This window comes from Sciurus vulgaris (genome assembly GCF_902686455.1).
Source record: "Sciurus vulgaris genome assembly, chromosome: 1".
Classification (NCBI taxonomy): domain Eukaryota; kingdom Metazoa; phylum Chordata; class Mammalia; order Rodentia; family Sciuridae; genus Sciurus; species Sciurus vulgaris.
The window spans coordinates 40,677,926-40,691,561 of NC_136461.1; the positions used below are offsets into that span (position 1 = coordinate 40,677,926).

Here is a 13,636-nt window from a genome sequence, read left to right on the forward strand (position 1 = left end):
TCATCTAATCTTTAGCTAATAAGTAGCCAATATTATTTAAAGCAATATTAAGATTACTACTTTTTAAAAAGTAAAGCTGGGACTGGAGGTGTAGTTCTCTTAGCATATGTGAAGCTCTGGGTTCAATCTCCAGCACCACACATACAAGCACACACATACTGTAGAACTAAATTTATTGAGCAAATTCACAAGAATCTAACATCTCTTACTGAAAATGCCAGGATATGCAGCATCTTTCTACAGACTATGGCTTTAAAGCAGCTTCAAAATTCAATAAATAGGAAGCTTATTTCCTATAATTTTCCAATGTTGTTACTTCTATTCCTAAATACAAAATATGGCTATCATTAAGCAGAATTGAATTAGAGCTAAGATATAATGCAATAATGTACTGACCAATTTTCCCAAAAGGATCATCCTTGAAAGGATCACCTGGATAAAAATAAGCAGAAATCAAAATAACAAAATTTATTCTTTGGGCACCATTAGTTAAAGGATAACTTTTTTAAAAAGGGTAACTCTTAAAACACTTTCATTTTAAACAAAAGTCAAGTTCCCTAAAGCAAAGTTAGTGTCAATAACTCCACCTCAGGAAATATTTAAAATAACAATTAAAAAAAAAAGAGGCTGGGGCTGTAGCTCAGTGATACAACGCTTGCCTAGCACGTGTGAGGCACTGGGTTTGATCCTCAGCACCACATAAAAATAAATAAATAAAATAAAGGCATTGTGTCCATTAAAAAAAAAAAAAAAAGAATAAAGGCTGAACTCAATGTACTTCAAAAGAGAGGCAAATATGAAACAGAACCAACTACACTTACCTTGATCACAAGTAGAGGTTACAAATGGAGGGGAAGATGGGCACAATAGCATAAATTTTACTAGCAAAATGTCTATAGAAATGAAGACACTGAGCTTCACTGAAGCAAAGGAAAAAAGAGAGAGAGAGAGAGAATTGAAGAGTCCAGAGGCAAACTCTTATATTTATGGCCATCTGATTTCTGACAAGAGTACCAACAACAAACAATGCAGAAACAACAGTTTGAAGACCACAAAACCACAAAGACAGAGGTCCATTAATGGGAGGGATCAGATGTCTAACTCTACATTAGATTCCATTGTTTTAAAAGTACAGTGTTAGCATTTTTTATTAACTAATTATTGGTTGACGTAAGAATGTAAAACCTTGAGACCAGTGTGGTGGTACACACCTGTAATTCTAGTGGTTCGGAAGACTAAGGCAGGAGGATCATGAATTCAAAGTCAGTCTCAACCTTAGTGAGGCCCTAAGCAACTTGGCAAGACCCTGTCTCTAAATAAAATATTTTAAAAAGGGCTACGGGTCAAATGCCCCTGGGTTCAATTCCAGTTACCAAAAAAAAAAAAAAAAAAAAAAAAAGAATATGTACAATCTCCACTATGCATTTCTAACATCTTTCCCTTTGGTTCTTATTCTGAAAAAGAAACTACGCTTTTTAAAAAATTTATTTTTTTAAGATTTTCATTTCACTTATTTATTTTTTATGTGGTGCTGAGGATTGAATCCAGTGCCTCACACATGCCAGGCAAGCACTCTACCACTGAGCCACAATCCCCAGCCCAAAACATACTATTAGGGTCTCTGAAAGCATAATCAAAGATTTAGTCCTGGATTTAGTTGCCCGTGACAGATAAGCATTAGCACATTAAAGAATATAAATGTTTGTTTTCACCTTTATTATAATGAGTATGCTCTCAATGAAGTCCTAATTCTTATATAGTTTACACACTAAAAAACCTTTTTGGGTAAACTTAATCTTATAATATTAAAAAATGACACTTACTGCCAACAAAAGGATCAGACTGGAAAAAATCCAAGTTTGTATCTGCAACTGGACCTGTCAGTGAACTTGATTCTGTATTAAATGGATCTTCCTAAAAATAATTTTAAATTAAAAAAATTTTTAGGAACCATAGTTTTAAAATACAACATTTAAAATAAAATAATGCATATTTAAATCATACACGTGTTAAAAAATATTTTTGCAGTCATAAAGAACATTTAACAAATTAGTGATAAGAACTTTAAATAAATATAAAATTATTCTACCTCTTTTGCATGTCTGTCATTGTCAAATTCGGGACAAACTTTTTCATTAACAGTTGCAGTTGCCACTTCGTTTTCATCAGTCACATCAGGTGGTATTTCAGGACTACTTCTTGCCTACAAAATAAATATATATATGTATACACACTTTTTATATGAAAATGTACTTTAATATATTTATTTATGTAGTTAAGCAAATATATAAACTTTTCATGGGGGGGTACCAGGGATTGAACCCAGAGGTGCTTAACTGCTGAGCAACATCCCCAGCCCTTTTTATTTTTTATTTTGAGAAAGAGTCTTGCTAAGTTGCTGAGTCTGGCTTTGAACTTGTGATCCTCCTGCCTCAGCCTCCTGAGTTGCTGGGATTACAGGCATATGCCACCACGTCCAGTTGATATATAAATATTTTATACATACATGCACAATTTTTTTTGTTTGTTTTTGGTGGTACTGGGGATCAAACCCAGGTCCTTGCCCTCAACTAGGCAAGTGCTCTACCACTGAACTATCTATCCCCTTCAACCTATTTATAAACTATTACTTACATTATTCTTTTCTACTTGGCAGAGAAAACTGACAAAGGGAAATCAAAATTTATTAAAAAACAAAAAAAGACAAGCAGAATATACTCACTGAATGATTTCTTCTCCTATAATCGGTCTTAGGAAAATGGTGTCACCAAGCTCAAAGTCACTCAAGCCAAGAGTGTTCAGGTCATCTTTAACCATCTCCTGTTTTGGTCATCCCTAAGCTAAAATAAGAGTCTAAGTCTTGCTCATTCTACCTCCTGACCTTTTTCTCAAATTCTCCTCTTCTTCATCCCAACAATCACTATCACTCATTTATATTATAATCAGCGAGGACCTGACTATAGTAGCCTTCCAACTGCCTTTCTGCCTCCAATATGTATTCTTTCAATCTACTCCTTCATACAGCAGCCAAAGTAATAGATCTAAAATGTGAATCTTATAATGGTCTTTCTGGTTAAAAGTTCTTCAATAACTCTCCACTGCTTTCTTGATTTAGATCATTAGTAAAAAAAAAAAAAAAATCTTAAAAAGTGGGTCAATTTTCATTTAATACCAGCAGTTTGATGTGTTTGAAGGATAACCTAGTAATCTGACATCTGTGCTTAAAAGAATATTGAATCATATACCTATGATTTCATTGTCTAAATATAATGAAATCTAAAAATTTTACATCCTTAATCCCTCTCAAACTTGTCATCTTCTCACCATCCCTTCTGTAACTGCTTAAATTTAGGCTAAAACAGCTCTCACACACACTATCTCAATAGCCTTTCTAAAATTCCCACATTTCTAAAAGGTAAATTTAATCATTTTTTTTTTTTTTTCTTCTCAGTTTAAATTCTTCAATGGCTACTCACTGCAATAAGACAAATTCTACAATGCTTCAAGATAAATCTAAATTTCCTATCCTCTGGCCATGTCTGATCTACAAGTTATTTTTCTCCATTTTGATCCAACATCAAAATCATGCATATAATTTGTTTTGAAAATACATGCACCTGGTTCCGTTCCAAAAACTCTACTCTGGCAAGTTTGGGGTAGAACATATTATATCTATGTTTTAATAAAGTATTGAAGAAAATGCACAGAGAGATTTATCTCTTGCCAATACCTTCCTCACCATTACAAGATGTTCTCAAAACTTCTCATGATTATGCACAGATGTTTTCTTCTACCTTGTACCCATGCTATACTGATTCTCTGTCAGGAATCTATCACTGTCTTCTTTGCTCAACCCCTTCTCATTTTCCAAAGCTTTCCCTACAAAACCTTTTTGAGTATCTTCCAACTGTCCTATCTGAATAAACTATGCTTCTTTTATCACATTCTTTAACATGGTGTCATGCTAGTAGACTATACGCTGCTTAAAGGAAAAAGTTAAAGGTATTTTATCTCTATAGCCCTCACAAATAGATGCTGCAATCTAAATAACTGGTAAAAATGAATGTCCTCAATATCACAATAATATGTAATAATGAATTACTTTCAGTTTTGGATGAGAGTAACTAAAAAACTTCTTGTATTAGTTTCCGCACACCTCCCCTTTCACTACTGGGGCAAATTCAGGGCCTCTCACATGCTGGGCAAGCTCTTTCTCACAGAGCTATACCCTCAGCTCTTTAAAAAACATTCTTAAAGGGCTGGGAAGATAGCTCAGTTGGTAGAGTGCTTGCCTTGCAAGCACAAAGCCCTGGGTTTGATCCCCAGCACCGCAAAAAAAAAAAAAAAAAAAAAAAAAAAAAAAATTTTTTAAAAAGTAAATATCTAAGCCAGGTCAAGGTGCAGCAACATCTGCTTGTTGTTCCAGCAACTCAAGAAGCTGAAGCCAAGGAATGCCTGAGAACATGAATTGTGGACTGCTCTGGGCAACAAGGTGAGACTTCATCACTCACAAACACACTCACACACGCAAATTTTCTTTAGATGTACTGTTTTTAAAATATGCTCAACAGCGATCCAAGATGGCGGACTAGAGGGTGACTGCACCTCCAGTCGCTCCAGAACCCAGGATTCAAGAAGGGGAGGCACTGAGAGACTCGGACTAAAATAGAACCGCGGGGTGAGTCTCCCCCACCTGGTGAAGCTCCACCGGGCCGCAGGCCTGGATTCGGGCGGCTTGTTAGAGTAGGGCAGGGCAGCTAGAGTCTTCCCCAGGCAGCTCTGCGCACTCTGGCAGTGGGCCAGATTCTCCAGCTTCTCAGAGCACGCCCCCAGTGAGAGCCTTTCTGCACACAACCAGCTCCAAGTCCCTGAGCCAGCGAGCTGCGAGATCCGGCCCGCCCACAGGTTGCTTCAGAGACCAGGACAGGGCAGCCAGGGACTTCCCCAAACAGCCCAGCTCCCTCTGGGGGGAAGTGCCTTTTTAGGCTAGCTTCCTGGAGCAGACTGCCCAGAGCCTTTCTACACAGAGCCAGCCACAAGTCCCCAAGCCAGCGGAGAACTCCAACCCACAAGCAGCCTCTGGGACCAGGGCAGGGCAGCCAGAGACCTCTCCAGGAGGCACTGCCCCCCTCCGGCCACAGGATTTTTCCACGGGGCGATCCAAGATGGCGGACTAGAGGGTGACTGCATCTCCAGTTGCTCCAGAACCCAGGATTCAAGAAGGGGAGGCATTGAGAGACTTGGACTAAAACAGAACCACGGGGTGAGTCTCTCCCACCCCATGAAGCTCGGCGGGGCAGCAGGCCCGGATTCGGGCGGCTTATTAGAGTAGGGCAGGGCAGCTAGAGTCTTCCCCAGGCAGCCCTGCGCACTCGGCGGTGGGCTCCTCCCACATGGCCAGCTTCTCGGAGCAGGCCCCCCAGTGAGAGCCTTTCCACACAGAGCTTTCCACAGCTCCAAGCCCTGGAACCAGTAGCAGGCTAGGGACCGCTTTCTTCGGAAGTACTGCATTATCAAGTTACTCCAAGACTTCAGGCTACTGAAGGCTGGGAGGTGATACACTGGAAATCTTCAGGGACACTATAAGCAAATAGAGGAAATCTGCAATATCATAGAGCCCCACTGACATCTCACCAATATGAGAAAACAAGGGACGAAAATGTTCCAAACAAACCTAGATACTATATCAATAAAACCCAATGACAGCACAGCAGAAGATATGTCAGAAAGGGAGTTCAGAATGTACATAATTAAAACAATCAGGGAAGCAAACGAGGAGATGAAAGAGCAAATGCAGGCATTGAAGGAGGAGATGAAAGAGCAAATGCAGGCATTAAATGATCGCACCAATCAACAGTTAAAAAGAGCAAATGCAGGAAGCAAGAGATCATTTCAATAAAGAGTTAGAGATACTGAAAAAAAACCAAACAGAAATCCTTGAAATGAAGGAAACAATAAACCAAGTTAAAAACTCCATAGAAAGCATAACCAATAGGATAGAACACCTGGAAGACAGAAACTCAGATATTGAAGACAAAATATTTAATCTTGAAAACAAAGTTGACCAAACAGAGAAGATGGTAAGAAATCATGAACAGAATCTACCAGAATTATAGGATATCATGAAAAGATCAAACTTAAGAATTATTGGGATTGAGGAAGGCTTAGAGAAGCAAACCAAAGGAATGAACAATCTATTCAATGAAATAATATCAGAAAATTTCCCAAATCTGAAGAATGAAATGGAAAACCAAGTACAAGAGGCTTATAGGACTCCAAATATACAAAATTACAACAGACCCACACCAAGGCACATTATTATGAAAATACCTAACATACAAAATAAAGACAGAATTTTAAAGGTCACAAGAAGAAAAGAATCAAATTACATTCGGGGGAAACCAATAAGAATATCAGCATATTTTTCAATCCAGACCCTAAAAGCTAGAAGGGCCTGGAACAACATTTACCAAGCCCTGAAAGAAAACGGATGCCAACCAAGAATCTTATACCCAGCAAAACTTACTTTCAGATTTGACGATGAAATAAGATCCTTCCATGATAAACAAAAGCTAAAGGAATTTACAAAAAGAAAGCCGGCATTACAGAACATTCTCAGCAAAATATTCCATGAGGAAGAGATGAAAAACAACGATGCAAATTAGCAACGGGAGGAACTAGCCTAAAGGAATAGCCAAGTAAAGGAGAAACCAAATCATGTCAAAAAAAAAAAAAAGGGTCAAATGACTGGGAATACAAATCATATCACAATAATAACCCTGAATGTTAATGGCCTGAACTCATCAATCAAAAGACATAGACTGGCAGATTGGATTAAAAAGAAAAATCCAACAATATGCTGCCTGCAAGAGATTCATCTCATGGAAAGAGATATCCATAGACTAAAGGTGAAAGGATGGGAAAACACATACCATGCACACGGACACAGCAAAAAAGCTGGAGTATCCATCCTCATTACAGATAATGTGGACTTCAAGCCAAAACTAGTCAGAAGGGATAAAGAAGGACATTACATACTGCTTAAGGGAAGCATAAATCAGCAAGACATAACAATCATAAACATCTATGCCCCGAACATTGGCTCATCCATTTACATCAAGCAAATCCTTCTCAATTCCAGAAATCAAATAGACCAGAACACAATACTACTAGACGATTTTAACACACCTCTCTCTGGATAGATCGTCCAAACAAAAATTGAATAAAGAAACCATAAATCTCAATAACACAATCAACAATTTAGACTTAACCGACTTATATAGAATATACCATCCAACAAAGAATGAATACACTTTCTTCTCAGCAGCACATGGATCCTTATATAAAATAGACCATGTTTTATGCTACAAAGCTACTGTTAGCAAATACAAGAAGATAGAGATACTACCTTGTACTCTATCAGATCATAATGGATTGAAATTAGAAATAAGTGACAGAATAAAAAACAGAAACTTCTCCAATACTTGGAGATTAAATAATACACTATTATATGATGAATGGATAACAGAAGACATCAGGAGGGAAATTAAAAAATTCTTAGAAGTAAACGAGAACAAAGACACATCATATCAAAACCTCTGGGACACTACGAAAGCAGTACTTAGAGGAAGATTTATTTCATGGGGCACATTCAACAAAAGAAGTAGAAATCAACAAATAAATGACTTAACACTTCAGCTCAAAGCCCTAGAAAAAGAAGAGCAGACCAACACCAAAAGTAGTAGAAGACAGGAAATAGTTAAAATCAGAGCCGAAATCAATGAAATTGAAACAAAAGAAACAATCGGAAAAATTAACAAAATAAATAGTTGGTTCTTTGAAAAAATAAATAAAATTGATAAACCCTTAGCTACACTAACAAAGAGAAAGAGGGAGAAAACTCAAATTACTAAAATTTGGAACAAGGAAATATCACAACAGACAGGATTGAAATACAAAACATACTTAGAAGCTATTTTGAAAATCTATACTCCAACAAAACAGAAAACCTCGAAGACATCAACAAGTTTCTAGAGACATATGAATTACCTAAACTGAACGAGGAGGACATATACAACTTAAATAAATCAATTTCAAGCAATGAAATAGAAGAGGTCTCAAAAGCCTACCAACAAAGAAAAGTCCGGGACCAGATGGGTTCTCAGCCGAGTTCTACAAAACCTTTAAAGAAGAGCTCACTCCAATACTCCTCAAAGTATTCTATGAAATAGAAGAGGAGGGAACCCTCCCAAACTCACTCTATGAAGCCAATATCACCCTGATACCTAAACCAGATAGAGACACATCGAGGAAAGAAAATTTCACACCAATATCTTTAATGAACATCGACGCAAAAATTCTCAACAAAATTTTAGCAAATTCCACACAAAAATATATTAAAAAGATAGTGCACCACGATGAAGTGGGTTTTATCCCAGGGATGCAAGGTTGGTTCAACATCCGGAAATCAATAAATGTCATTCACCATATCAACAGACTAAAAGTTAAGAATCACATGATTATTTCAATAGATGAAGAAAAGCATTCGATAAACTACAGCATCCCTTCATGCTCAAAACACTAGAAAAAATTGGGGTAGTGTAGTGGGAACATTCCTTAACATTGTAAAGGCCATCTTCACTAAGCCCATGGCCAATATCATTCTAAATGGTGAAAAACTGAAAGCATTCCCCCTAAAAACTGGAACAAGGCAGGGATGCCCTCTTTCACCACTTCTATTCAACATCGTCCTTGAGACTCTAGCCAGAGCAATTAGACAAACCAAAGAAATTAAAGGGATACGAATTGGAAAAGAAGAACTCAAACTATTCCTGTTCACTGATGACATGATTATATATTTAGAGGAACCTGGAAATTCCACCAGAAAACTCTTAGAACTCGTAAGTGAATTCAGTAAGGTAGCAGGTTACAAGATCAATGCTCATAAATCCAATGCATTTTTATACATAAGTGATGAATCTTCAGAAAGAGAAATTAGGAAAACTACCCCATTCACAATAGCATCGAAAAAAATAAAATACTTGGGAATCAATCCCACAAAAGAGGTGAAAGACCTCTACAATGAGAACTACAGAACACTAAAGAAAGAAGTTAAAGAAAACCTTAGAAGATGGAAAGATCTCCCATGTTTTTGGATAGGCAGAATTAATATTGTCAAAATGGCCATACTACCGAAAGTGCTATACAGATTCAATGCAATTCCAATTAAAATCCCAGTGATGTACCTTACAGAAATAGAGCAAGCAATTATGAAATTCATCTGGAAGAATAAGAAACCCAGAATAGCTAAAGCAATCCTCAGTAGAAAGAATGAAGCAGGGGGTATCGCAATACCAGATCTTCAACTCTATTACAAAGCAATAGTAACAAAAATGGCATGGTATTGGTACCAAAATAGAAAGGTAGATCAATGGTACAGAATAGAGGACATGGACACAAATAAATACAATTTTCTCATACTAGACAAAGGTGCCAAAAATATGCAACGGAGAAAAGATAGCCTCTTCAACAAATGGTGCTGGGAAAACTGGAAAACCATATGCAACAGAATGAAATTAAACCCCTATCTCTCACCCTGCACAAAACTCAACTCAAAATGGATCAAGGACCTTGGAATCACACCAGAGACCTTGCATCTTATAGAAGAAAAAGTAGGTCCAAACCTTCAACTTGTTGGCTTAGGATCAGACTTCCTTAACAGGACTCCCATAGCACAAGAAATAAAAGCAAGAATCAACAACTGGGATAGATTCAAACTAATAAGCTTTCTCTCAGCAAAGGAAACTATCAGTAATGTGAAGAGAGAGCCTATAGAGTGGGAGAATATCTTTGCCACTCATACTTCAGATAGAGCGCTAATTTCCAGAATATATAAAGAACTCAAAAAACTCTACACCAAGAATACAAATAATCCAATCAACAAATGGGCTAAGGAAATGAACAGACACTTCACAGAAGATCTACAAGCAATCAACAGATATATGAAAAAATGTTCAACATCTCTAGTAATAAGAGAAATGCAAATCAAAACTACCCTAAGATTTCCTCTCATCCCAATTAGAATGGCGATTATCAAGAACACAAGCAACAATAGGTGTTGGCGAGGATGTGGGGAAAAAGGTACACTCATACATTGCTGGTGGGGTTGCAAATTAGTGCAGCCACTCTGGAAAGCAGTATGGAGATTCCTCAGAAAGCTTGGAATGGAACCACCATTTGACCCAGCTATCCCACTCCTTGGCCTATATCCAAAGGACTTAAAATCAGCATACTACAGAGATACAGCCACATTAATGTTCATAGCTGCTCAGTTCACCATAGCCAGATTGTGGAACCAACCTAGATGTCCTTCAGTTGATGAATGGATAAAGAAACTGTGGCATATATATACAATGGAATATTACTCTGCCATGAAGAATGATAAAATTTTGGCATTTGCAGGCAAATGGATGAAATTGGAGGATATCATGCTAAGTGAGATAAGCCAATCTCAAAAAACTAAAGGACGAATGATCTCGCTGATAAGCGGATGAGGACATATAAGGGGGGGTATGAGGGGTTAGCGTTAGGGTTAGGGTTAGGGATAAGGAGGGTGATAAGAATGGAGGAGGAAGGACTGTATAGAGGGAAAAGGGGTGGGAGGGGTGGGGGGGAAGGAAAAAAAATAACAGAATGAATCAAACAACATTGCCCTATGTAAATTTATGATTTTTAATAAGAAAAAATATGCTCTACAAAATAATAAATCCATTAAAATTACATTTTAGGAGCTGGGCACAGTGGTGCATGCTTGTAATCTCAGTGACTCAGGAGGCTAAGGCATGAGGATTGGAAGTTTGTGGGATTGGAAGTTTGTGGCCAGTTCTAGTAAGACAGGGGTCTCTTAGTGAGACCCTGTCTCAAAATAAAAAATGAAAAGGTTTAGAGATGTAGCTCAAGTGGTAAAGTGCCCCTTGATTCAATCCTCAGTGATCACCCCCAGATAAATAAATACATCATTCTTAAAAATAAATAAAATTACATTTTAATACTAGTTAAAGCTGTGAGAATTATTGTATCAGGATTCACTCTCTACCTCTAAAAACAAAATCTCAGTAGTCCTCAGGGCATACTAACATATTTATATTAGGTATGATGCTAACGAAACTTTGATTGGCATCTATCTTTTCTTCTGAAGTTGATTATGAAAGTTATGGAACTATTAGACTCACTGGAGACTCCTGATGTATGGGCTCAGATTCCAGGTTGTTTTGGCCTTCAGTCTGTTCATTAAGGTTGGCTGTCTCACTGCTGCTGGTGCTGAGGCTGCAATAATCTGTAGCACCATTTACAAGAATGCTGTGTGGATTACTGCACCAATTTGACTGATTTTCCAAATCTTTCATTTCCATCAGTCTCATTTGCATCTGTCAATACAAAGCAGATTTACAAAACAATTTATTAGTAGAAAGACATGTAACATAACATAGACTTGATCAAGAACAAATTTGCTCCTCATCAGAATCCTCTGGGAATATAGCATGAACAAGTTAATTCCAGGAAATTCCTTGAAATTCCAGCACACTTTTTTTTTTTTTTGTACATCTTTTGAAATTTCCCAAGAATTTTGATTCTTTTAAATTGCGTAAACTAGCAGTACTTTGGGGTAGAATTAGACAAAGAAGGGCCAGAGTACTATAGGGAAAGATAGCAATATGACAGAGAAAAAGAATATTCTATGACAGTACTTAAATAGAGATACAGAATTTGAGGAAGAGATAAGGCTTTGGAATCTGCGGTATTACTATTGGGAAAGAAGAGTGAAAACAAGGGTAAAATGAGTTAGTGTCATATACTGTGTAAATGGGTTAGAACCCTAGAAAGTATTGCCTAAATCTAAGCTATGCTAAACATGTTAAGTAAGAACAGTTGAAGTGTGCGTCTTTTTTTTTCTTTTTTTGGGGGGAGCGGGGTACAGGGGCTTGAATCCAGGATGTTATACCACTGAGCTACGTCTCTGGTCATTTTAATTTTTAAATTTTATTTTGAGACAGCATCTCACTTAGTTGCCGAGGCTGGCCCTGGACTCGCAATCCTCCTGCCTCAGCCTCCTGAGTCACCAGGATTATTGGTGTACACCACCACACCTGGCCCAAAATGTTTCTGATCCCATCATCCAAATCAATTTATACTCCTGGAACAATTGTAAGACACATAAGATAGAACTCAAAAAGTTGTAATATATTATAAAAGCTAGATATTATATGGGACCAGGAATAGAAGACAAAATGCTTATTTATACTAACATTTATAATAATAAAAAGCAAATTTACAATATCTCAAATAAACAAAGCAGATTCAAAAAGTTTCTATTGAAAAAAGAACAGATGAAATTCTAGGGAATAATTTCCATTTTTCATAAAATATAATTTAAAAAAATTATTTTTGAATTCCCTTCATTTATTTCCATGCCATTTTTTGTTTTTAGCAAACATAAAAATGAATCATTACCTAATGACCTTTCATAAGTCAAGTCTCTCTACCCTCTATTTTATTTTCCCCATAAGGTTTTTAAATTATTGAAGTTGGAATCTGTAATTTTCCACAAGTCTTTCTGGAGCTATCCCCAAGGAAAGAATACTATATTGGATTAGGAGACAGGTGCATATCTAGTTATGTCATCTACTACTTGCATGATCTCAGTCAAAGCAACCTCTTCAAACTTCTGTTTTTCTCTAATCCATATAGAATAAGGACAACCTTCATAGATGATTGTTGTATGGCTCAAAAGAACTCTTTAAAAAGCAAAAGTCTGTGTAAACAACAAATTAAGCACACTGTATTTCCTACTATCAGAGCATTTAAGTTTTTCTAGCATCTTGTTTGTCCTTTATTCTTTTCCTAATTCACTGCATTTTTTTTAAATGAACGATATTGAGCTCTTTCAGGTTAGGGACTACTAGTTTTGTTTTATATACTTCATATATCCAACATCAACCATAATGATGTACACTATAAGTGTTTAATACATTTACTGAATGAACATTAGTATTGTGCTTTATAAATTTAAGCAATGGGCATGTGTGTGTGTGTATAATGTACCAAATCACACTGTATTTTGAGTTTAAACAATCCCAAAATACTACATATTTATAAAATACAGCATATACCCTTTATACAATAATAGAACAGTGACTTATAAATTTTTTATTTTCACTTTAACCCACAGAAAGAAATCAATTACACATCCTAATCCAGTAAAGGTATGGGTATATATTTGAATTTGTCTCTCTGTGTATATATGTATACATAAAGACATACACATATATAACACAGACACATGCATTTATATAATGTGTGTAGATATATAGTCATACATACCCTCACATATATATACACACATACAGTAGTGAAACAAGTTTCATGAAGATATACTTCTCCTGATTAACGCACCATGCCTCATGCATGCCAGGCAAGCTTTCTACCACGTTACACCCTCAGCCCAGCATTTCATTAAAAAAACTTTTTTTATCATGATCATTATATCAATTTCATGCTCCACTACAACTTTAAAACCATGACACTAAAATTAAACCCATCATATAGATGAAGCAGTGAGAAGAAATACCTGCTTATC

The 13,636-nt window shown here is 36.7% G+C and overlaps 1 protein-coding gene across 7 annotated transcripts in view; it reads right to left on the reverse strand.

Annotated features, from left to right (window-relative positions):
• Positions 1-13,636, reverse strand: part of EPS15 (epidermal growth factor receptor pathway substrate 15) — a 149,967-nt gene that overhangs the window by 28,280 nt on the left and 108,051 nt on the right. For all 7 annotated transcript variants that reach the window (XM_079154246.1, XM_079154249.1, XM_079154247.1 and 4 more), the window contains 4 exons: positions 11,232-11,426; positions 2,090-2,203; positions 1,824-1,914; positions 397-432 (listed from right to left, as the gene is read on the reverse strand). In XM_079154246.1, coding sequence (XP_079010372.1) covers positions 397-432; positions 1,824-1,914; positions 2,090-2,203; positions 11,232-11,426 — 436 coding nt within the window. The remainder of the gene's footprint in view (positions 1-396; positions 433-1,823; positions 1,915-2,089; positions 2,204-11,231; positions 11,427-13,636) is intronic.